Source organism: Mycteria americana, chromosome 11 (assembly GCF_035582795.1).
Source record: "Mycteria americana isolate JAX WOST 10 ecotype Jacksonville Zoo and Gardens chromosome 11, USCA_MyAme_1.0, whole genome shotgun sequence".
NCBI classification, from domain to species: domain Eukaryota; kingdom Metazoa; phylum Chordata; class Aves; order Ciconiiformes; family Ciconiidae; genus Mycteria; species Mycteria americana.
In genome coordinates, this window is record NC_134375.1 from 25,531,046 (window position 1) to 25,558,115 (window position 27,070).

The 27,070-nt window shown below is 38.0% G+C and overlaps 2 protein-coding genes across 2 annotated transcripts in view; one reads left to right on the top strand and one right to left on the bottom strand.

Moving 5' to 3' along the window:
- Positions 1–27,070, bottom strand: part of CACNA2D3 (calcium voltage-gated channel auxiliary subunit alpha2delta 3) — a 485,172-nt gene that overhangs the window by 67,250 nt on the left and 390,852 nt on the right. Inside the window, exons 25-27 of the mRNA XM_075514383.1 lie at positions 25,713–25,808; positions 24,278–24,399; positions 23,623–23,703 (exon numbers count right to left, since the gene is read on the bottom strand). Of these exons, the coding sequence (XP_075370498.1) occupies positions 23,623–23,703; positions 24,278–24,399; positions 25,713–25,808 (299 nt within the window). The remainder of the gene's footprint in view (positions 1–23,622; positions 23,704–24,277; positions 24,400–25,712; positions 25,809–27,070) is intronic.
- Positions 295–10,387, top strand: LRTM1 (leucine rich repeat transmembrane protein 1). Its single transcript, XM_075514347.1, has 3 exons — positions 295–373; positions 6,399–6,995; positions 9,954–10,387. The coding sequence occupies exons 1-3, from the start codon at positions 295–297 to the stop codon at positions 10,385–10,387; spliced, it is 1,110 nt and encodes a 369-aa protein (XP_075370462.1).

Consider the following 27,070-nt stretch of genomic DNA (forward strand, 5'->3'; position numbering starts at 1 on the left):
ATAAATTTTCTACCCACCTGAGCACACTGTAAGGCTGGTGCTTGAGCGTTTTCCAAGCAACCCCTTCTCACCTTCACAGATTCCTGCTCATTTAGTTATGGGAAAAGGAGCCCAAGCCAAACCAACTCCTGACTACGTTGTGTTAGAGTTACGCTATCACAACAAAGTGCTGACTGACCTACCTAACGGAGCGCAAGTCTTGCGGCACTTGAGTGGAGGAAAAAAATGAAAAAAACCTGCAGACAAAGGACCGACCCAAACAGTTGTCTACAGGGCACCAGCAAAGACCTGGATATGAATGTCAACAAACGTTTCCAGTGCAAACCAGAAGAGTGCTCTGGGGATAACCAGAGTTCTGGCCTCCACGGAGAAGGTGCCGGGGCGGGCAGCCCCGGGGTAGCACGGCCAGGGCGGCGCGCGGCTCACCAGCCCGCAGCGTGCTGCAGCTGCCAGGCTGAGTCTGCCCAGCGACCCCGGCCCCCACGGCACGTTTCCACCTGGAACGCAGTGTGTTCCAGTTCACCCCGCCCGCTATTACATCTGTACGCTGGCCCCTTCTAGAGGTGCCAGAGGAAGGTGTAAAAATCCCCATAAATAATAATTATGGAAAAAAACCTGCCCACAGGGAAAGGGTTTTCTCCATAAATCGTGTCATTAGTGCTTGATTAAAGCCCTTAAGAGTGAAAGTTTATACCCCTTCTAAATGATTTTTTGCCCCATGAGGTAACTATAGCTCCAGATTATATATGAATCCTACTAATCTTTCGGCCCAAGGATAACTTCCAGCGATGCGCTTCACAGATTAATTATGCACTGTATAAACAAGTACCAGATGTATCTAAGTAAGGCAAAACAAGCCACTGAAAAGAAGAAAACTGGGCTCTTCCCCTCAAAGTCCGTGATCCAAAATACAAAATCACAACCGGCTGCCTGCTTCCTCATTTCTGGAGTTACAAACTATTGTTTCTCACCTCAAAGGGATACCACCAAACAATCCACAACAACTGCCAAGGACAGACACGAACAACTTTTTAGACATCACGGCGTCTCCTTATGCTGCGTGATAACCAAGATTCGATGTCACTAAACTCCAGTTGGTATTACTCTCCCCTTATCCTACCTAAGCAATAGGATGTCTGAAGAAATCCACACGCTCACCTCTTCTGGAAAATATGGCCAGCTTTTTAAGGTACAAATCTTCCTTAAGCCAAATTTGGTTTGATCCATTGGCTTATACTTCTCTTGTGAAAGGTAGGCAGAAGTAGGATCCAGGGCCTTCCTCTAATTTTTATCGACTTTTGAAAACCTAGTACCCTGCCAGGCAAAAGTCGAGAGGGTCCTGAGGTCTTAGGACTGCCTTTGTAGAAAGAAAAGCATGAGGGATTCAAGGGTTTCTTATGTCCTGTCGTCTTTGTTTGCACAGCATTCTGACTCAGAGCTGGGAAAGGGTAAGATCTTTCTCCATGACGCAGTACTGTATTTTTTTAAGTGCCAGTTGAAGGGGGTGACTTTTCACAACAGAGGTATGGGCTGTTTCAGTAACAAATATGAATTATTTTTTGTCCTGAACAAAATGAAGAGGAGTCTGCATTGCCCAGAGTTGCATTTAGGGTCTTCAGCAAGACCCTAGCTGTTTTACCAATCCGGAGACACTCGCTAATATGGAGAAAGCGCATGCCGTTTCCCTCTATGCGTCGCAGTTTCAATACCTTCCCACTCAAAAGCATAAGGAAAATAAATCTAATAAAGAGAATGTATAGAAATTGTCTGCTGTGGTCTTAGAAACATTTTTTTACATAATCATGTCTGCCTGGACTCGATATACAATGCAGTGGAATCTGAATGCTGTAGCTTTTAAATATTTGAAATATTTAAATTGTTTCCTTTCTGCTGGAGCTTAATTAACATAGTGTTCTTCTGTAAAAGAGAGGATTCTTCCACGTACTACTCCTTTAAAGCGGAGGGCAGTAACTGGTGCAACAAAGTGTTTGCTGGCAAAGCAAACACCGAACTGCCCCACCAGCCAAGAGGGACAGGATATTCCTTCCTTGGGCAGTCCTGCTATTTGCGATGGGAAACATATCTTGTTACAACAAGGCCCAAGTTAATTTAAGCAGTCACAATAACACAGTTGCTGCACCACATCAGACAACTGAAAAGAATCCTGCTGGTTGTTCAAAAGGCCTGAAGTAGAGTAGATTTCATGGTTATTCTGCTTCTGGCAAATCTCTACCTGTGTGACAACTATAATTTTCACCACATCAGACTTCTCTGTCATAACCAAAGTATTATTACTAATAAATGGGAATAGGACAAGGATTATACGTTGGGGAAACTTCTGTTTACAAAACATGTGCATTCAAAGTTCTCAATATAAGGAAAAAATAGCCACATCTACACAAAAAGCAAATCGACAGATGTAATCATATGTTTCCAAATCTGAACTTGGCACGAAGATTTAAAAAAAAGTAATAACTTCTTATACCACAATTCAGAGTACATAAAACAACCTCTGCATTATTGTTGGAACTGAACCTCCCACACTGCTTAACTTTCAGTGACCTTGCCCTACGAACATCTCTTTAATATGGCGCATGCTAAAAATAATACAATTATAGTAGCGAAGACTTACCTAAAATAAGAGAGGCAGTTAAGAGACATTCTTTAAGCCCTCTGTTAGATGACACAAACTGCTGTGGGAGCTGGTAAGCCCACCTGGTCAGCAAACGTCAGTTAAGAAGGAAAAACAACTTCAAAAAGAAATCCTTTGAATTCATGAGCCAAAATAAAATTTTAGATACCAAAGAGAATTTAGAAGTGTGAAAAAGTCTTATCGTACCAGAAAACAAAAACATAATAGCTAGTACCTCCTGCAATATAATCAAAAGTCATGATGATAGTTTATAATAGCCCTTGTTACATTTATTTCTGTCTTCATCAAAGCGATTCACTGGTACTATTTAAGATAGGTCTGTTTATATGTTTGTGTATGTGTGCACATACACGGGTTGGGAAAGGAAACAGCAAATAAACGCATTGTGCAACAAAGGTTAGAGAAGCTTTTCACTTTAACCTGGCATTCATTCAAAGTACATTACAGCTGATCTTTAAGCTTATCTCCCTCTCCCTTTGTAAAGTTGGAGTTATTTAGTATGACTGTGGTACCAGGTAATCTACATTTACGGTATTCCTCTACACTACATCGCAGACTTTCATCCTGTATCAGGACGACGTGTCATTCAGCGAGTGTCAAGGACAGTACGGTCTGCCATTGGTGGCAATAAGCCTAGTATTCTCGAGATGAACAATCATGTTTCCTTTACAGAATGTCCGTTGTTCTACGTTCTCCTTCACTGCTCAGCAGTGTTCGCTGGGTGTCTTGACTGGCATCGGAAACAATTCAGCAAAGCAAACAATAACAACAGTTAGAGCTCTCTCCTGTGGGCGATGGTGGCAGAGAGCTGAACACAGACTTTCAGCAACCAAAAGGTAGCTATGGAGAAGATGGGCTTGCTTCCTTCGCAAGGGTGCATGGTGACAGGACGAGAGGTGATGGACACAAGTCACTTCAAGGAAAACTCTGTCTGGATGTAAGACAAGATTGTTAACGCTGCGAACAGTTGCACATGGGAGTAGGTTGCCCAGAGAAGTGATGGAATCTCCCTTGCTGGAAATATCCAGGTCTCAGCTGGACAGGATCCTGGGTAACCTCTTGTAAGACTCTGCTTTCAACAGCAGTTTGGACCCGATGATCTCACTTTTCTATGATTCCTTCCATAGCATTGCCTATAGCATATAAATTTTGCCCTGGAAAGTGAACTTTGTGTGATCTTTTCAAAAGCACCTAAAAGCAGAATTTGAACCCAAGAAAGCTATGTTACATATAAGAATAGGTCTGAAAGCTTTTGATTGCACAACTTCCCTCGCCATAGGACAGCTAACAGATGGAGTGATCGTATGGCCTTGAAAGACTCTATTATATACCAGATCCCTCATTCCTTTAAACACCTGAGTTCCTTCATAGTCACAAGTCATTAATCCTTTTATTGTTGTAGATGGCACAGTATGAATGAGTTATACTGAAGAAGTAACAAAGGGACAAGGCAAGGTACCGGATGACCACATGAAGTACAATTTTAATATCATCTGCCATTTCTTTCCAATATCTTTGAAAATAAATAAATTTGTTCAGTATTCTTGGTGACCATAGCAGCATGTACGCCATTTTTATGGAAGGAGCCACCAGTCCTGTGTTCCCACGCAGGCAAATCCTGTCAGCACAACTAATGGATGTCAGATGAATAAGCTTAGAAGAGCAAGTGCACTGTCAAAACCATGTCATCAACCCACAGGCCTGTTCGTAGTGATACTGTACACTCCACTGCCTCCGGTCGCAGCCCGGGATAATCAGAATCCACGCTGAGAGTCATCTGATCTTGCAGAAATTGACACAGCGTAGCTAATAATCCACCAGAATTCAGCAACTCTGCTGGATTTAAAAAGGCAGCTTTATTTTTGTGCCTTGCATTTGAGGCAGATTGAATAAATGGAACAGGCAAGGCTATCAGGTCATTATGTGTATGTTACAGCTGTCCAGTCAGAGCTGACAGACACTCTTTGCACGGCCTGTTGTCTGATTAAGAGGCACAGTAAGTCTCAGGGCCACAAATGGACGGGGAGGGGGTGGGGGGAAGACTGTGATAAAGACAAAATCAAAGGCTGATGGAGTAACTCACTAGAAATAGTTGCACTTCTACACAAGCCACAGATACCATCCAAAAAAAAAAAAACCACCCCACCACCAAAAAAACCACGGAAAGGAAACCGGATGAGCAGATTACAGGTTTGAAGTGGGAATCAGAACAAAGTGTTCGTTACTGTTCTACATCAGAAAGCTGGACCGACTCTTCTGCAAGGTGAAGACCAAGGAAAGCAGAATGAAAGGTGAGATATTGAAGCATTCCGATTAGTAATGAAAATTTTCTGTTCTCTAAGCATTTCCTTGCCAAGCAGTGTTTATTTTAACTCTACATCGGAAGCTGTGTCTCAGTTTCTGAAGCCAACTGTTGCAGAACAATGCAATGAACTGAAAGCATTGCTTGCCTTGCTTGCAAGAATGCTGAATTCTTTCAAGTGAATTCTACAATGTAGAATTCAGTATTGCAGAAGATTATGTATAATTTTAATACTATTTCCTTTTTGAGTGAAAATTAATGAGTAGTTTGTGACTTAAACTGTAGTCTCAAAATAAAACCTTCATTTATACATTTGTCATATTCAATGTTATAACTATACAGTTATTCCTTTAATATGGTATTCCCTGTTACCAATTAATATTTGATCTCTGTAAGTCAATAAGCAGTGTGTCCTTTAATTTCCAAAGGTTTTGAGTAGTAACTAACTAAAATACTTTTCATTTTGAAATAGTAATTAGTAAAAATTATTTGAGGCATCTTGAAAACAATGTTACAAAAGGATTTATCATTCTGACTTCCTTTAGTCAAAGAAAATCTAATTATTCAACATAATCTGATAATTCTTTTTTTTTAATTTCATGCTGTGCATAGGAACATAGCTTTAACTGGCACCTTGTTTTCAAAGTAATACCATTAGCAAGATATGAAAGGTAAAAACTATTATTTTTTCAGTTAAAACTGACCTGAACATCAGGGAGCAGAAGATAATTATAAATACTAAATATTACTAAGTACTCCTGTCAACTCATTCATCTTTTTATCAGTTTCTTGACAAATGTTTGTTGATTGTGTAGAAACTTGTATCTATGGGAGGTACAGCTGGCATTCAGATAAGGAAATTAAAGCAATAAGTATAAACATTGATATTTTAAAGAACAGACTTACAGAATCTGCATTGCTGAAAAAGCACTGTTAACTGGTTTTATAGCAATGTCTTTGAAGCTTGTTATTCTTTTGATGGCACATTAACTTAGTTCTTTTTAGGTAGTACGATTAGTAAAAACATGAAAAAGAAAAGTTCTACTTGCAATTCTTCTGACACAAGATGGGTCAAAGTTGTTAGGACCACAGAAAGAGAAACATTCCAACATAATAGTTTTAGAAACTCTGTCGCATTCCCTTCAAACATCACTGCTCTGCTAATGGGAAATCCTCCTGAAAACCATTTGTACTTAAGATGAAGCCATGGGAAGTGCTTCATTTTAAGACCATGGAAGCACTAACTTCATTCTGCATTATAAAAGTACTTCAGTACTATCTGTAATTTACTAATGTATTGTAAAAGAAATGAACTCTCTTTATGCTGTCTACATTCATGTTTATTATGGAGCTGTACATCCTTTGCCCATGTTAGTGAGCTGTATATTGCCAAAAGACAAACATTTTAAACTACTTTTAAATATTCTTTCACTTGTGATACAGGTAACAGGCTTCTGGTTTTGAGCGTCATCTTGTTAATATATGCAGCTCATGGATGTCCCGACAGATGCCTATGCTATCCAGCTTCAAAGACTGCAGACTGCAAGAATAGAGGATTTACTGAAATTCCTGCCCGTTTACCTCCTGAAATTCAGATACTACAGTTGCAGAATAACCGTATTTGGAGAATCAACCAAAATGCATTCACTGGAACACCGTTGCTCAAAATCTTAGACTTGTCTAATAATTCTCTCTCAAGTTTGGCACCAGGTGCTTTCCAAAAATTACGGTATCTACAGGTTCTAAACCTAACCAGAAATTTGATTCACTATATAGAAAACAAGACTTTCAGTTTCCTCCCACACCTAAAAGAACTGGACTTGTCATCCAACAGCATTATCCGTTTGCCTGAGACTTTTGGAAACAGCACAGGGAACATAACATTGCTGTCTGTGAAGCATAACAAACTTCAGAAAATGGAAAGAGTTCTGCTGGAGTCACTTCCAAACCTGAAAGTGGTTCTTTTCAAAGATAATCCCTGGCAATGCAATTGCAATGTCTTTGGCCTGAAACTGTGGCTGGAGAGCTTTTTATACAGAGGTAAGGAGTTCTCTGTACATACACTGCACGTGAGAACACTTAACCAGCATCTGACTGATCTTCACGACTATGGCTTAACAATGTACCCCACACCTTGGATCATCCCTCAAATAAGCACACTAAAATAGATTCTTATGCATAGGTCAGAATATAGGTGCTTTCATAAATACAGGTGGCAAACTGGAAACATAGAGAAACTTTATATTAGCACAAAGAGAAAGAGAGAAAGTATACACACCCAATCATATAGTATGTACAGATACATTCTGGAAATACATGTGTAGTGCGTGTGTGCACATATATCCGTATCTATACATCTATAACAAGTGTACTTGTGCACATACCCTTGCTTTAATTCTACCAATAGATTTTTGCTAGAAACCAACCTACTGTTTAAAAGCTTTTTAAAAGCTGATGCATGAGGGTAAACATCAAGACAGATATCAATACCAATTTAACTTTAGAGAACTCAGGATGCTAATTCCTCTATCAATTATCACTTAGTAGCTCTTTAATATTTTAAGAATATTTCACCTAAAAATGTACCTTACACCTTGGACAAGTTTACTCTCGCCTAGTATTGCTTCCTAATTTGTTGGTCACCACGAGAGGTACTAAATCCATTGACAATTTCCTGACAGAAACGTGTAATGCCATCACATGGGGAAAACTGAATTTTATAAATAAAGGTAGCCTCATATTTTGGTCACATCTGCTTTTAAACATATTCATGAGTTATGCTGTAGAAAAGAGAATATGATTTAATTCTAAAGGAATTAAGTTTTAAAAGAAATTAATTTCTTTCTCCCAGGAGGTATGTTCAGACTCTGAGAATTCAGAACAGCAGGGCAATTTGCTTTTCTCTAAATCAGGCTTTGATGCTTGCGTGTGATCAGACTACTGATTACCTATCTGTATATGGAGGTGACACGGAGCGTGTTGCAACACAGCGTATGTGAAGACGCTCCACGTTGCCGGCGATTGAATGGACTGCCATTTTCAGGCATCAGAACTCCACCGGCCAGCTGGAAAACTGGACTGGCTACGCAGGGGGAATAGTCTCTGGGTGAGGTAAAGCCACTGCCAGAAGCAACCTTTTAGAAAAGACAAAAGACTAAACTCCTCTCAGGGTTAAAATCTTAATATTTTGGATTGGTAAAATATTACATTATCCCAGGGCTTTAGTTGTATTGTGCTGGAACCATTCCCTACAACAAATTTCAGCAGGGGTTCTGACTTCTCTGTGCAGAAGAATGTAACGATCCAAGATAAACATACCAGATTATCTTAATTACTCTGCCAGCAGCATAAGTATTGTAATTTATTTCGAAAACCAATGTGGTTTAGAAATTCAGTGATGCTCTTCCATCTCTCCGAACATTGCACGGATTACTTAAATGAAGTGATATGGAACTTACAAATTCATTTTAGCAACAAGTTTCAAAGGAAGCCTAAATACGATGTTCTCTTCTACGTTTATATTTCCCTAAAATTACTTGTGCGAATCACATGAAGAAAAATTAGTTACACTGCACATTAACCTTTCCCATTACTTATATTGTATACTTATGATAAAACAGTACTATGGCTCTACAGATATTTCCTGCAGGTCCTAACAAAACATTGCTAGAAATGGAACATTGTCTGAATTTAAAAGTATTGACTGTTGTATCCAATAAAACTCTCAAAGATTTCAGTATTTTTAGCTGAATCCAGCTCAGGCAATTGACATTTGATACATACTCGTAAACAATTATAGAGAATGCCTCAGCTGAGGTGGGACTCCGGTCTTCCCTTCCAAGCACACATATTTAGTTACTTAAAACCACACCAGGATCACAGTTGCAGGACTTGGAGTTTTGTCTATATCCACATTCAAACTAACACACTGGAGGTGTCTGGAACCACGCTTTGGGTTTGGCTATTAAAGACCAAGATTCAAGCTCCTATGCTCATATCTGTCTTGGAATATCATCCATATTTGTGGAGCAGTCTCCAGATGTCTGTTTGGGTCCATCTGTATTCACTACTTTCTCAGACAAAGTCTTTTCAGGATGAAAATTTCTATGCCTGGCTTTAGCTGAAAGGTGTATTATTTTGGACAGAGAAGAGGAAGAAAATTCAGCTGATTTGATTAGTTAATTTTTAAAAATATGTAAACCTTGGTTTTGGCCTTGTTGACTCCTTGACACACTGCACCCCTAAAGCCGTGGTGTATGGAAATTAGAAACCCGAAGGCTACGCTCGGTGTGTGTTCCTCTACACGCGTGATTTGCCAGGACTGAGGCTTCCTACTTCACTTCCCGTTACACTAAAAACATCCTTTGGGAGAGAGCAGAAGCTGGCTCTAAGCAATCGTGAAATTTACCATTTCAGCAGGGTAATAGATTGATTAATCTTAACTCCTTTAGATATCTGTATATTTTCTTACCATGAGCCTTGCTTAAAAAAATTGCTCATGTATACATACAACTTGCTGAACTTTTTTTTGCTTCATTACAGTTAGCATATGATGTCAGAACAATGACTATTTCACGGCATATTTCAACCAAGTGGGAAGTCTTTACTAAATATATTGTTTCCATTTCTCTTTATAAAAAGAAGTAATGGTATGAATTTGAATGGAATGAATTTGCTGTTAACAATACCTCTTTGTTTTCATCTATGACTTAGTTCTTACTTTTATACCACCGTTGGTTTTTACTTTTACATCCATAAAATCACAGAGAACTTAATTCCTGATGAATTGCTTCTTGCAAATACTCTCTTATATGAGCGTTAAAGTGTAATAATCTCGCCATTGGTCTAACTGGAAAAAGATCTTAGAGATATAGTTATAAATCTTTAAAAGTATAAAGTCAAAGCTGATGATAAATTTACTTCAGGTTTCTGTTAATTTTGCATTAAGATAATTCAGAAACCACCAAATCTTAAGACCACACATCTTTTTCTTTTCAGGAGGAATAAGCGATGGCATTATCTGCTCAGCGCCAGGCATTCGGAAGGGAAAGGACCTCCTCAAGGTTCCCTACGAGCTGTTTGGGGCATGCCCTCTCACGACAGCTCACGCTCATCTGGCTAGCAGTCACCAGCACAGCGCTGAGCACAGAAGTTCTCTGAAGCAGGCTCATCACAACGAACACGGGGAGAACAGCCGTTCAAACTGCGAACCCAAACCAAAGCCAAGGCCCGTTAGTTTGCGTCACGCAATTGCCACTGTAGTAATCACCGGAGTTGTCTGTGGAATTGTGTGTCTAATGATGTTGGCAGCTGCTGTTTATGGTTGTGCCTATGCTGCAATTACTGCTAAATACCACAGAGAACATTTGGCTCCGGTCAGACAGCATGGGACTCCGGAAGAAAAAGAGCCATTTGATAGTTCCTTGGCTTGAGTTACTTCTGTCTTTGGTTTCTTGAAAATAAAGCCCTCACTGCAGTTAAAAAGCCTGGAATCTAAATAGGATTGATTTAATAGTAATTACTGCTTGTTTTGTTTTCCTTTTTCACTTTTAATGTAAATATGTATATTCTTTGGAATATATATTAAGACTTTATGTAGAAGAATGTAAGTTTATTTATATGTTGCGTATGTGTATTCTGAAGCCACTATTTAAGGCTGAGTGTTTGAGATAGGGAAATCTCAATGTAGCCACTTTAAAGTATTCCATTCTCCATTACTAGCTCTTGATGTAATACTAGCACGACATACGAGTTATGGTGCAGCTACAGCCGACATGAGTGAGCTTTCTGCAAAGAAAAATACAAAATAGCTACAAATTACTAACTCTATTTTAAGATCTTAGAATACCTGGTATGTATCCAGAAATAGAATTCACAATCAGTTTTAGAACCGGCCAGTCTATACACTGCCAATGATAACTTAAACGTGTTAAAAACATTTCCAAATATATTTTTTCCACCTCCCAATCTGCCCTAGAAGACAACAATTAAACACTACATCCGTTATCTAACTTAGAAAATAGGAAGCGCCTTGTTAACTATCACATACCATTTTTAAATTACTGAGTAGGGAAGAAGGAAGAGAGCTGAGAAAATGCTGAAGAAAGAAGAAATGCTACGCTCTTTCAGATACAAGCACTGAAATGAGCACATACAGCATATATGAAGAGACACGACCCTTTATCCTGCTGGCATACATGCTCCCTACAGGTATTTCTGAAGCTTCTTATTCCCAAATCCACACACAAGTGTTCCATTTTGCAAACGCCATGACTGCAGATGCAGCTCCCATCACAGTGCTGCCCTTCAGTACGGAGGATAATATAGTTGCGTGTTTACACGTTCTCTCTCACAGAGAGAACATTCAGCTGAATTCATTCAAGGGTCCACCCTAACTTTCTGCACTGCCGTTTTGCCATCAGGGGAAATCAGAGTCCAAACCATCTGAGTTATATACGTTTAGAACAGAAAGAATATTTTGAATGTAGAGAAGTATTTTTAAAATGATTCTTAGAAATTATTTTGCAGCAATCAACAGATATCAGCAACTCCACTACCTTTTCTAAGACTAGATAAAATACATCTAGGCTATTTGTGACAGATGTCTAATGTGTTTTCTAAATCTCTCCAGTGACAGGGTTAAAGACCTGTCTAGGCAGCTAATGCAGAAGTCAACTATGCTTACAGTCTAAGAGCTTTTCTTAGCATCTATCCTAAACCTTGGGTGAAAATCTTGCCGGTTTATTCCACTGGGCAGAAGACTTGAGGACGATGGCTGAGTAAGTCTGCAATAAGGGCAAAAGCTGTGCCGTGGCGTTCACAGACCTCCGCTCTCTTTCCAAGAGATGGATTCCAAGATCGCGTTCTGCCGCTATTCTAATAACGGCCTCAACTGAGTAATGGGCTATGTGGCAGGAGTCATGTAACCCTTGCTCTTATCTACTTACTCATAATTGCAGCCTAGATATTAAAGCTCATTCCTGCATCTGCAGTTACTTTCATTTCCAGAGAAAATTAAGCATCTCAGTCTTAATCTAAATCTAGCAGACTTTGAAAACAATCAATTACTGTCTGTCCTTTTTTTTTTTAACTGCTAAGTACTTCATATTATTATTAGGCTCTCTTCATTCTTCTCTCCCCTGAACTAAATAAACCAAGCTGTTTCAAATTTTCCTGTAAGGCCACATTCTCTAAACTTTTTTTTTTCCCTGCATTCCCTGCAACCTTTTCGGTTCTTCTATATTTTGTTTAACATGCGGTACCCTAGATTGGGCACATTACTTCAGCTGAGACATCATCAGCACAGAATTTTTAGAGTATTTATATTCAGGCTCTTTAAATCTGATCGCTTGATGATGTACCTCAGAAGCAAGTTTGCTTTCTTCCCTTTTAAATATTCAGTAAAGCTTAATGAATAATCTATTTTCAGAGCTAAGTCTTTGAGCACGTAGATCTATATTTTCTACTCTTTTATCCATTTTAGAAAGCGAAACATAGTTTTTCAGATAGAGAAGACCGAAGTAATACAGGATAGGATCTTATTGCCCGTGGGCCAAAAAAAAGAGTTCAGAGCCACGCCAAATCAGTGCTTTTCTATGGTGACAACCTAAAATAAGCACACTTGCACTCAAACTGCAGATCCTAAGATGAAAGCTAATAAACCTCTGACCTCCGGAGAGACTTCACCCACAGTGTTTCTAACAGGCTCAGATACAGCAATGCAGCTTCCATCACAAATAAGTTCACACATCTGATATCTTCAAGCAAAGGAAAAGCAAGAACTGACTTGATATTTCCTAGTCAGGAATAACCAGAACATCTTCCTCGTCCTTAAAAAACAGTCCTATCAACAAAAACCTTTCAGGCCTTTCTTACTGTAAGGCTGTTCAAAAAAAAAAAAAAAAAAGTGAGGAAGAGGCAATGAAGGGCACAACAGCATTTAAAGAAACTCTTTCCAAGTCACATTTAAGGTGCTTTGGGGATTTTCATGCACACATAAGGCTGTAAACTGATATGGAGTTCTGCCAGAAAGCAAGGTATTTCGTATTTCCATTAGTTCACTCTGCTACGGGAGTAGAGCAAGCCAATCCATGCAAAATCTGATTTAGACTTTCTAACTTGCTGTCTGCTAAAGAAAGAAAAAAAAAACCAACCCAACAAAAATTCCAACAAAAAAATCCCAGATATATTGTTCATTTAAGGTTTATGAGACTATATATAATATTTACAAATGTGTTTGCAATTAATGAATTGCAGTTATTTATGACTATAAGCTAAGAGCAGACATTCAACAGAGAAAAGTATTGATTCAATTGCTTAAATTAATAAATGCAAAATTATTTATTTTTCAGTAGAGGAAACAGAATGTTCGACTACTAAAAAATAGAGATGAAAGGCACATTTTATTGTCCATAACAATTATTGACTACAACAAGTGGAAGACTGGATCTAGGGATTCCCCACAGAACTGCCCTTAATTTGTAAAGCTTAGCAATGGACATCTGCCGCTGAAATAAGTTGTCTGCACAGATTTATTTTGCAGATAAAGGTTCCTGAGAAAGCTTTGTTGTTTTTCCAGCAATCTCATGAGAGGTATTATAGCGAGCACAGTATTTTTGCCTAATCTCTGTGAAAAACACTCTTTCCCCCAAAGTCAACAAAATATCAGGACACGCTACTCTGCAAGGTATTTGCAAAGACAGAGAAAGTACACGTATTGTTGTATTCTTGTCTTTCATATAGACGCTCACCATATTACTTTGCTTTCAGTAAAAGAGGCTTTCTAAAATTTCAGTTTAGAACAGAGATTAAAAACTACAATACGGCAATGTTCTTTACAGAAAATGTCCTTAGTATCTATATTGAAAGAAACAAAGCTTAAACTGAAACATACTTGCTTGCCATATGTATCTTTCCTTGCTTGCAAAAAGTCAATCAAAATTTAGCTTCATTATTCCCTAGTAATACAATGTCCAAACAAAATCAGGATCCCTCTTCCTGAATATCAGAGTAGAACATTTAGTGACATTATACACAGCTTATCTGTCGTTAACAGCATTAACAAAAAAATACCAACTGTTGCCTACTAATAACCATCTATCTTTGCTGGCCAGCAGACAAAGACACACAGGCTTTAGTTAAGCATCCAGAAAGCATGCCTACTTTTACAACTTTGATCTTCGAACTTGGCTGAAAGTGGCATAGTAATAGTAATCCTAAGAGTTCAGGTTTATGTTACCTGAAATGTGACTGTATGTATGATAAGACAGGCAGCAACATCAGTCATCTGGATGTGGCAGTAAGCTGCCGCAGGGGAGAAGGAGTAGGAATTAGAAGCCCATCATACACAAACCAACGACTACGTACTTCGTAACTATCTCCAGTGAAAGCTGCCGTTGCTCTCTCTTGCTGATTACAGAGGGATCCCCAATGTTTAGGGCTACGTACGCTATATGTTGACCTTTTTGCATACGGCTGCCATCCTCATCTCAAGACACGACAAACACATGAGAAAACACTGTTAATATTTGGAAATACAGTCTACTGGGGGCAAAATAAATTAGGTAATCCACAGTACTTAAACTGGTATTAATGCATTCATATACTACATAATTGAGCTTCACACTTGCACAGCATTATTTGAAGTTTGCAAAAGGACCTGACAGCTTATCTGCTGCCTTGTTCTGCAATCAGGGATTTATTTTGCTAGCAGCAGAATTATTTAGCAAAATGCCCCTAGAATCTGATTGCTATCGGATCACAAGGATCTTCCTCCTATCCAAATTACATAGTACTAAAACCCAACCAACCAAAGAAAAAATCCCAACAGCAAAGCAGAAGTGCAGAAGCAAAGAGCAGAATGCTCTATGCGATTTACTGTACGTGTTAATACTATAGATGTTGGGATACTGTCCTAATTCATCCATCAGAGCCCCAGATTCTCTGAGAGCAAGTGGTGAGGAAAGCCCACGAATTAGATAAATAGCGGTTAAATTCTCAAGCCAACACTAGCAGAGAACTATCTTAAAAAGCCCTGTTATTCAATTATTCCACACACTAATTCTGTACGGCAAAACGAACTGAGAACAAATACGAACGAATACAAATGCGTGAATGGTTGTGAATACGCCCTCTAACATCGGATCCCCTGTCCGGTCAATGGGGAGAGGCAGGATTTTGCCACGTGCTCCGAAGCGTTCTGTGGAGGAGCTTACCTCTCTCCACGCATGACCTACAAACCCTGTGTCCTGAGTCATGGCTCCTCACCTAAGTCTGTGAGTTCTTTAATGTTTGGCTGTACAAATACACATTTCAATTTTCCTGAAACTGAAAACATTAGTCTATATACTAATATCAGATTTATGAATGCAAAGATAATACTCAAAATGAACAAGAAACTCTGGAAAAACATAAGCTAGTGGTTTTCCACCAAAGCATGAAAAGCATTTTGAGGGATTTACTAAACGCTACTGCTGAATATAATCTTCTGTGGCTTATAATGTGGAGTAAAGATTAAGTAAATCACTGTCTTGCCTGACAAGGAAAACGTCTATTTTAGAACGCTTCAAAAATTTGTTTGGTGTGTCATTATGATGACATATTCATTTTCCCTTAGGCCTTCGTACTAAAAAGCAATTTTATAGATGATATCATAAATTTTAAGGACTGTGTATGACGGACATTTGCTTGAATGCTTTTAATAATATAGTAATACCACAGCAATACATGTGAGAAAAAAAAGGAAAAAAAAGAAGTATGAGCAGTACAGAGCAGATGTATTTACTCTATATGCTGTTGTAACAATAGCAGATTTAACTATCTGTGAAACATCTACGATATCTGCCACTCCTAGAAATATCAGTAGTTCAAACTACTTTTGATTAAATTGTTGGGAGTCACTTTTTCAAAGCATGTTTTGGGATCTTGTTCAAAGAGAGATGTGCATGCAAACTCCATTTGAATTCACTCAAAAAACCTTGAATGGATTGTTGATGTCGCACATATACGATTATTAACACATAAAAAAAAAAAAAAAAGGAAAAAAGGCAGTGAAGAACAAAATTTTTGTGTTGTAAAGGCACTTATTTTCAGATATACCGTGCACATTTTCCTCCATTAAATTATAAAAGAATCTTCCTTACTTATCACCAGAAGCCTCAGTTACTGGAAAACTGGTATACTCACAAGTTTTCCTCTCAAATGGCTGTTCTGTAAAGGCTGATTCGAACAGGAAGGTTAAAAAACTGAAGTCTGACCAGCCTCAATAAGACAGATTTGTATTTTAGAAGAAATATGAGATTTTGGATCTTTCCTGTCTTCAAGGCATAGTTTGAAATATCTTAAACAGCAGGATCATCAGGGTCACTCTCCTCTGGCCAGAAGAGAGGCATTCAAAATTGCATGCCATTTTTGTCAAATTAGTGATGAAATGCAATCATTACCGTATCTTCTTTAGCTTATGGATGGGAAACAAAAAGGAGAACCTAAATCTTCAAATTGTGTCATTTAAAGTACCTGAGGGCTTTTAGCGTCTTGACTAGGAATATTTAACATGGAATAACTGAATTTATTGTTACACTAATGTTTGTTCTTAAAATGATATAAAAAGAACAATGAAGGTGGTGGATGAGGGCACTTGTAAAAAATCTCTCTAATCAGGGTTTGGAGAAAAAACCCTTGAACTTGTATATGGGCTGGTTATAAAAATAAAGGATCAGGTTTGAAAAGTTAAATACTGGAAAGGGAAAAGATCCTAGCTTTACTTGGGACAATTTGTTTGCCAGTATAAAACATAATATTCCTTGTTTGCATAATACGAATTTTTAGTAAAAGCATTTAAAATCAAACTGTCAGTGAATAGAAGTGGGTTAGGCTGCCTTTTCTTCAGATTCAGTAACACCTACATTTGACTACAAAGGTCTGTTTATTATAAATACATATTTTAGTGTATATTTAAATATAAATAATATATACATAAAATAACACTTAAGCATGATCTACGGTTTTAGCAGGAATGAACAGTACTATTTTAAAAGGTGTTTCTTTTATTCTGCTAAGCCATACGGACGTTTCTTTTGAAGAAATCTCTTACATGATGGATTATTTCTATTAACCTCACAGCATTACTGTGTGGCGGAGAGCAGGGAGTAACCTAACGCTTATGGAGCCCTTGTATTATGGCACCACCCACTATGGAATTCAATGCACCTGCCATGCATTTAAGGACAGATTCCCCGGAACCTTCTGTGTGTCATACCTACATAGACAAGACACTATATAAAGATATGAATTGTGGGTGGTAGAAAGTATCTCCCACTTTCTTTTCAGCTTTTACTACTTGGCAGCAGAAAATAATGGCTGTGAGAAAAATCTGGCCATCCTTAATCATTCTGACATTAACAGTAAATCTATTCTCTTGAAAGGACCACATGCAAAGTATAGCTGTTATTGAACATGTTCATGAATGGCAGAATCTGCCCCTTACGGGTCTAGTGTTCTCACAAGAGCTACAGACTTTTTGGTAACCTTCGCCACAGAAGATTCTGAGAGTGGCTGATCTTCAGGCCATCTGTATGAGGAATGCTTAACACACAGAAGAAAAACAAAAACACCAATCAAGAAGCTTGCAATTGTGAAGAAAAACAGGGTTCTTTCTGCACGGATTTTTCTCTTCTGTCCAAACAGGAATTACTGCAAGCGTTCTTTTTCTGTAGCTTCAGCAGAAAAGAATGAGTCAGGGCAGATTCACAGAGCTACAGCAACGCTTGAATGCACATCCCAGGCAATCACTCTTCTTTGAGAGAAAATGACTGTAAAGATGCCTGTACATAAGAACAACGTGGATTTCTTTTCTTTCCAGAATTACGCTGAATAAGAGAAATCTTCAGATTACTGGAGTACTTTCATTTCTCTCTAATTTTGCTACACTGAGCTTCCATTCATCTACTATTCCAGTTAAGTTGACATAGAGCAACGAGGGCTTGCTTCTTTTCAGAAAGTACAGGTCTGACTGTATTGCTAAAGCTTTTTATGTGTTTAAAATGAACAAATTAAAATATTACTTGGTTTGGATTGAGAGACCACGGAAAAGCATGTGTGCAGGGACGACTCATTTAGTGTTTTCCATGTCTTAATTTCAACTTTGATAAAGAGGAAGTCCAATACAAAACTGATCATATATAAAATTTTTTGGCAGAAAATAAATATAAAGCCGCTTTAGATATTCCTTCCTTGTACTTTGGTACCATAGAAACAAAACTTCTTTGCAATTCTACATTTTTATCGCTAGGTGGCAATAGTAATCAAAACCCACCTGTTTTTCCTATCCAGTTATTATAGCTTGTTATGTCTAATAATTTTAAACCATTTTCTACAGCAACCTTTCCATCATGGAAAGAACACGCTGATGACATTCCAACTAGGTTTCAGAGTCGTACCATCTTTTTATATGCTTATTTTTCAAATCTGCATACTTAGGTCCTTTGCAACTGACAGCATAGCCATTTGTTAAAATGAAAAGACTGTTAACACCTCTACATTCTCAGCACTGTTTCCAGCACAAATCAAAACACAGCCCCATACTAGCTATTATGGAGAAAATTAACTCTACCCCAGCCACAACCAGCACACTGCGATATACAGACACTCAGTAATCTTATTAATCTTTAAGATGACTCATGTCCACATGGTATCATACTGCTGTTCTATGTCCTGCAGTGCTAGAAATGCAGGTACATTTCATGGTCTTTCTGTGACAAATTTGCGTACCTCTTTGCAACATGGACCTGGTTTCAAAAGAAAGAGAAAACTTTTTTTTACTGTGAGGGTGGTCAAACCCTGGAAGAGCTTTCCCAGAGAGGGTACGGCCTCTCCATCTGTGGAGACATTCAAGACCTCACTGGACACAGTTCTGGGTAACCCGCTTGTCGTGGTTTAGCCCCAGCCAGCAACTCAGCCCCCCCAGCCGCTCGCTCACTCCCCCCCGGTGGGATGGGGGAGAGAATCAGAAGAGTGAAACTGAGAAAACTCCTGGGCTGAGATAAAGACAGTTTAACAGGGAAAGCAAAAGCCATGCACACAAGCAAAGCAAGGCATTCCTTCACTGCTTCCCATGGGCAGGCAGGTGCTCAGCCATCTCCAGGACAGCAGGGCTCCATCACGCGTAACAGTGACTTGGGAAGACAAACGCCATCGCTCCCAACATCCCCCCCTTCCTTCTTCTTCCCCAGCTTTATATACTGAGCATGACGTCATATGGTGTGGAATGTCCCTTTGGTCAGTTTGGATCAACTGTCCTGGCTGTGCCCCCTCCCAGCTTCTTGTGCACCTGCCAGAGCACGGGAAGCTGAAAAGTCCTTGACTAGTACAGCAACAACTAAACCATCTCTGTATTATCAACACTGTCTTCAGCACAAATCCAAAACATAGCCCCATACCAGCCACTATGAAGAAAATTAACTCTGTCTCAGCTGAAACAGGACACTGCTCTAGCTCAAGATTCTGCTCAAGACCTAGTCCGCTGGGATTAGACTAGATGATCTCAAGAGGTCAGTTCCAACCTCAGCCATTCATGTATATAACTAGTCTGCACAAAAATAGGCACAAAAGAATTAAGGAAAATTTGTACTTAATTTCAGAATTTTTAAGCAGCCTTGTATTAAACAAAAATGGACTATTTCTCCTCATCTCCTTCAAACTCTAAATTTCAAACTGTGCCTGTGTATGATTTAATCCTTCATTCTTCTGACTAGGTGTCCAGAGCTTTTTACTAAGCACTGCTATGGACTTTTTCGATGAGGCTTGAAATTGCAGGTTCTGCTTGTTCTATGAAGAAAAGTTAAGAGATCTTGACAATTTTCATCAGACATTTTCTTAAGTGTTCTTTAATAAATTTTTGCCCGAAGAAGATTATGTCAGTTCTGTTATCTTTAATTAAACATCCCAAGGGGCTAATTTTCATGTTTCCCGTGAACAGCGATGGTCTCTTTCTACACAAAGGGCTTTTAAGGTCTTATATTGTACTGTAACTTTTGAGCTAAAATGCATCTATAGGGAATTACATATATGAAGGTTCATGTACTCTCTCAACTCTTTCAAAATCTCAAGAGAGAAACATTTTTCATTGTTTAGACCCGGCTTTACGCCACGATGACTTTCGTTTGCTTGATTCTGTCCCCATCTCTTGCTCAGAACTGTCTAGGTGAGCAGTATCTTTAAAATTTTATTTTAAACAAAATCATAATGATGAAACCATCACCTTTCTCAAAAAAATTGGATATAAAAAGAAACATGTACATAGCATATACAAATCCTATGCTGCCTTTATCCAGATGCCCATACATTCACTACTTGGAAGTAGAGATTCAAATAAAGGACCTGAAACGAGTTCAGTCATCATGCAATATGAAAGAATACAAGACTGTAATGCTGAATTTTATCAACAGTTAGTGTGAAATGTACTGCCTTTCACATGAGCATCGGAAAAGATAATTCAATCTTAATTTGCATCATTTTTAATAGCTAGATTACTACCTCAATTCAGATATCCTATATTGACTGGCTTCATCTCAGTCACCAAAAGGAATACTGATCTTACATGAATTTCATGGCATTTCAAGACGAGGGTGATTCTACAATTTTTAGATCATGTTAAGAAGAATAAAAAATAAAATTCCACCATCTTTTATTCTCCTTCATATTGTAATATGGACAGTTGGAAGAAACTTAACATTTCAATGTAAACTTGATACAGGAGACATGGTCATAGAGAACACTAAGACAAAGCATTTTTTAGCAGAAATGTGTTTAAATGTAAAAAACCCCTGCATTCAGTACTATTGTCCATTTCTCTCCTGCAAATAAATTGAACTCTGTATAAACACTAATAAATATGATGCTACTACACTTATATATTAAAGACTTATCTCCTTCTTCCACACTTTCTATAGAAATTTGCATTCATTTAAGCAAAAAAAAAAAAAAATCACAATCTCAATTGAAAGAGGGAGGAGGGATTTTAAAAACAAATTACGTGGGTTTTTGCCAATAAGCAAACACATTCTGACAGTGAACTGGTATTAGTAGATACAGATGGTGAAACAGCAGCAGCAACATTCAAGTTCTCTGTAGTGACAGTCTGGAGACTCATTGATTTTAGGATTTTCTGCCTATATTAAAGAGTTGAGTCTTCCCTACTTGGAATAAGCCTTAGTGTAGATTTGCATATGAAGTCTGTTACAACTGATGTTTTTCTACAAAAACAGAATAAAAATTTTTTACAAAGAAAATAGAAGAGACTGCAGATTTTGTAGTAAGAGTTGGTTTTGTTCCTTTTTTCCCCTTGTGGGCAGGTCTAACTCAGGTTTCCATTTTATAATAATGTTCTAGTTTCTCTCTGGCAGTTTTAAACTCTTGTAGTGATCTGTAATAAACAACATTCTGGCATGGCTTTATTTTCAGTCCAATCCCTCTAGGGAACAGTGATTTTACATGAAACGTGTATCCCATCCTGCTGCTTTCTATAATCCACTCAGACCAAATGGGGATGAGGAATACTTACTTCACACAAATTAAAATGAGACATTTTGGCCAAATTCGAACTTCGATGTAGGTGTTTGAAAATATTAGCCATAATTCTACTTTAATCTCCCAAGTCTGGCTAATAAAAACTTCAAACTTCTCCCATTTACCACTGCTCCAGTTTCTGCCTCCAAATCCATTTTGCTTTAAACAGAATATTGACAACCTTATAATAAACCTCAGAAATTGAACTAGATGCTGGGTACTTTCTTGAAAGTTTTCTGCCGGAAAAAAGTAGGACTGACAAGTCACATTCATGATCTCCAACTTAACGAGGACAAGAAAATTCATCTACTTGTTTGTGAATGGCTGTAGCTGGCTGAGTGATACTTTCATGGAAAATGGTTTGTACAGATCCAAAGAGGCCTCCCTCTGTCCCCCCCCAAAAAACCCTGAAAGCATGCAACCATATTATACAAAGCAAATTCTTAAAAATGCTTCACACTGAAAAAAAAACCCCTAGTGCACAGTTTCTAAAGTTTACAGAAATAGAAATAAAAACTACTGATGTGCTTCAGAATATAAACACACTGCTCATATTTTTCACGGGATTCTGCATTTGCAGATATCATGGAATTCTTTTACATGCTTTGGTATTAAAAAGCTTTGAAGACCCTGTCTTTATTCGAGATAGAAAGTATGGGACCCAAGTAATTTTGAATGTTCAATATTAAACATGATTATTGGGGAAATGGAAGCAACATCTGCCTTACAATTAGTACCAAAATCCCCAAAGCTTGCCGACACATTATTAGAGTTGGTTATGTGTGATACCTCCTTGAAGTCAACACTAAATTGCAAACACTAGGGAGGAAAGAATGAATTTTAGGATGCCTATTGACCCTACACATTTTATAGATTATGGTAAACTGCACGATGAGGCTTTTGCTAACTCCAAATGATGGAGCGTTCTGAAAATAACATGTCAACCTGCTTCATTGTACAGTGAAAACTCTTAATTACATCTTCAGCAATTTGCAGAAATCTGCATTGACATTAGTTTACAAATGCTGTTTTATGCTTTAACAGGAGTATGAAGTAATAATTAGGATTTCCTGTCATATTATGGAAGAGTTCAGTAAGTTGTGAAGAATGTAGTCAGAAGAAACTGGAGTCAGAAGGGTCCTTTCCTATTGACCTTATAAAATCTATTATCATCATCAGTGGAGATACTCTCTGTTTGAGGAAACAGATTAAAGATTTCCCAATTATCTGGCACATTCTTGCTCTTTCAGGATTGTATTCACTGTATCTTACTGCATTTTAAATCATATTTTAAATATGAGAAAAATATGATGGTTCTTGCTTTGTGTGGTAGGTATCTAATTTTCCCTGAGACAAGAGAGCTTGGTTTCTGGCATAATAAACCATAAGACTTCTCTAAATTAATTCCCTCTTCAAAGTCAGTAACCATTGGGAACTAGAGAAAACTGTTCAGAAAAGCATCTGAACTTGAGTGAAGAACGTCCAACAATTTTAAAATTAATTACTCTCATTTTTAAATCTGTATTTTTTCTCTCTAATCTGTAGTTGTCAAACTTCATCTTTTAGTCTTTAGGTACTTTTATACTCTTGGCTGATAGACTGTAGAGCTTTGTTATTCAATTTACACGCTCTGATCAAATCACATCTCTGATACTCTAGACAAAATGACCACTTTGTATAATTTGTTATAGGACAGGATTTTCAGCCCTGAAGACTGGGTGGAACCTTTACACATCAGGTAGTCCTTTCTTAGATTTCTTTTTCCTTAAAATCATATATTCTGATTTATGATGATATAGAATTGTGTCTACTAAAAATGCTTCACTGATAATGGTTATTTCCATTAAGTCAAACTCCATAGCTCACAGGGAGCTTGGATATTCAATTAATAAAGGATCAAGTTCTTAGGGAGAGGAGGCATTAAGTGTTCTCTACGCTAAGTCATTCAATTATAACTTACAGGTGCGACTGCATCTTTCCCTCCTCTTCTCTTCTTACAAGATGATATTCCTACGTTAAATTCCTGCTAACCCCACAGAGAAAGTGAGGAACTCATAAACTGCTTTAAAAAATGAACAAAACAAATAAACTACAACAATTTTACCTGCAACAACTGGAGATTTTCTGTCATCCAAAAGTTGAATAGCAGTACTGGCTGTCACTACATTGCTTTTGTTTGCGGTTTCTGCAGGGTGTATTAAGAAAAAAAAAAATCAAATTGAAATAGCATATTGCAAAATGAGGAAATTGAGCCTTTTTCCCCTGGTTTGAAATAACAGTCCATGTGGATTCAGTACTCAGAAAATAAGACAGCCAATATCACATTCTATGTACCCACAGAACATACAGGCACTGCCATTTCAAAATTCCCCAGCATCCCAACAACAAGCTTAAAACACTGAAATGAGTAATCATTTTTTGCCTTCTCTGCTACAAGTGGCAACAGAGGTGGCAACTGGTAGGGCTTCTCATTAATGTGGACACTTGCTTTGTTGGACTTGTCTTGCTTAAAATACTAGGCTGTAAGTTCAACCTGTGCAAATATTAAATGAAAACTGTTACACCATGCCTTGGGATTTTATTTGCAGCCCTGTAAAACATGCACCTGGTCAAAGGACCAGTAAACTGGCTGCAAATTTCAATGCATATTTTAGATTAACATTTGAGATTAGCTACAGAGCCCACTTGGTACTGACGTACTTGGAATACCTTCAGCATCATATATGGCTCAGCATTTAGAGAATGACAATATTATAGACCTGTGCTAAATGGGATTGAATAGACAAAGCTCCCAGGTATTTGCTCAGCAGCTCTTCTGTACCAGAGTGGAAAATGGTCAGCATTAAAAATGTTCTCCTTATCTTCAGCTGTCAGGAAATCTCTTGAGAAAGAAGAGAGAAAGAAAATACTTGTTGTTTGTTGCATGGCACACAATAGTTTCTAGCTTTGAAAGACAAGAAAAAACAGAATGCAATCTTTTGGGAAAGAAAATGGTTTTGGACAATTTTTCTAATACCATTTGTTCAACAAAAGGGTTAACTTTAGCCTCTAATAATTATTTGTGACACACTTGCAATTACTTTTGTTGTGGGAAAAGTACTAAAAAAAATAGTGCCTCTAAGTACCACTAAAAACATTTGTACTGATGTGTACAAATAAAAATGCTTAGTCTAAAAAGCCTTTTCCTCTCAGCACAGTGCAAGAACTGTGAACTGTACAAAGTGGAAAAGGCACTGGAGATTTAGTAGTTTGTGGCCACTGGCATTCACTGTTAAGTAATGAAAAAAAGTAATTTAACAGCCTACTTCCCAAATAATATGTAAGGGGTGGTAGTGGACAACTACATACCTTATTCTTCAATAATCTCGGGGAATGCTGACAGAGGAAAGTTTGTGTCAGTGAAAAGAGCAAGTATGGTCTCCACACTATCGTTCTGCTTTGCTGCCCAATAGTAACAAATTGCAGTGCTATTGATCCCACCTGTCAGGCTACTCACACTACAACAATATTTTGTGGTCAGATAAGCACCATGTAATTTTATATTCAATAAACTTAGTTTATCATAAACATCAAGTGCAGATTTTCTTTCACATGCATAATGCATATAGATTTGCCTGACACTATCAAACTGCTGCCTGAAAAAGTCATTAATTATGGGACCTTATTGTATAGCTCTCCACTTTAAGAAACATGTACCTCCGCTAGATTACATCTTCTCCAAGCAAAATAGGAAACCCTTGGATGATGACATCTCCTGATTACTCTTTCACCCAGTCCACTTCTGTCACTTGGCTTTATTTCAACACCAAAAAGTTTCCACAACAATGATGCAAAATCCCTGAAAAAGCCTACAGATATTTGTTTTCAGATGGGATAGTAAAAAAAAAACAAAACCAAACATCATCTGCAGATGTAGCATATTCATAATTCTGCTATGAAGAATAAAGATGTGAGGCTAAGTCAAAGGGAGTGGGGGGACAGTAAAAGTATGGGCTACAGGTGTAAAATAGCTCATTGTTCCCAGTGTTCCAGTTGCTGAAAGAATCTAAGGGATCCTATAAAATCTTTCTAACTTGTTCTATGTATTTCAGTGCGCCAGTGTAAAACCCTGAAAGAAACCGTAGATAGGCTTCCTAAAAATAAACATTTTTCTTCTTTTCTCATATGGCTGCCAAGCATAGCTTTGTTACTTACTGATTAGTAAGCTGTTCCGGACCCACAAACAGGTTGATACGAGATAGTCCAGTCCTTGTTCCAAGGAAGGCAACTTCCACTCCCTTGTCAGAGTTTCTGAAATAGAGCAGAACACAAGCACAGATAAAGTTTCCAGACAGTAAACAGATAAAGGTATATTACTGGTCACAGAAAGTACAAGTGTACACATTTTTGAGAAAGATTATTTTAAGTAAAGTTCCCTTATTTATTTATTTTTTAAATGCTGTTTTATAGGTTAAAGTCATGTCGGTTTTGGAAAACATACAATGTAGAAGTGCTATTTAGACCAAGAGTCACTAAAAAGTAAAAGACAGTGAATTTGGCAGGATTTGTGGGAGGGATTATATGGAAGCCATAGAATAAAAAGGTGTGGCATAGCTATATACCAACTATTTAATAACCACTGGCACCCAGTGATTCAGGATGGGCAGGAGTTCTAGATCTTGCTGCCAGTCCATTCAACACTTCTGTGCCACATCTATGCTTCAAGTCATAGGTGTGACTGTTGCTTAAGCAAGCAAAAACTAAGCGAGATATAAAAAGGCTAGCTCAAGCATAGCTGCCATCAGGATAGGCTTTAGCCTCTAGACCTTAGGAAGAAATGTGGCAGGTAGCTCAGGCTGAACTCCGTTATCAGTACCAAGCTACCCACTTCTTGTTGTCAGTACCAAGCCAGCTACTTTAAAACTAGTTCTCGCACGACTACAAGAGCTTCGGTCCTATTACCACAAAACCCGGGACCACAGCCTTAGCCATCTTGCTGTCTCATACTTCGTTCTTCAACAAATGGCCTGTCTCATTAGTGTAAGTCCGAACGTGAAAGGGGATCAAGTCTCCTGCTAGCATCTCTCCACAGCTGTCTTCCTGTTTACTGGATCTGTTACTTCATTGTGTAGGGGGATTCCAAGAAACCTTTTGCCTCTATATAAATTCATCAGTGTCTACAGTATACTAGCATGCAACAATTTCTTATCTTCATCTTCTAAGAGGAGACTGGATAATCCTTAGTTTGATGAATCAGATCTTACCACATTGATTTTACTCATTCAGTATGAGTATGTGCTTTACAGCAATATATTTTTTCATTTGACTTTTAAAAAATAGTTCAAATTTAGCAAAATCTAATCAGGATAATCTCCAGAATTGCCCTTCAACCACAGTATTTCGTGCAAACTGCTAATCTTAACACCTGTTTTCTCTAATATATGTGACATCTTGTTACTTAACAGCTTAGTACCTCATAACGTAAATGAATTAAGTAAAACATATAAACTCTAAAAAGGACTGGCTAATCTCCCGATTATCTATAACAGGAACCTAAACCCCAGTTAGTTCTG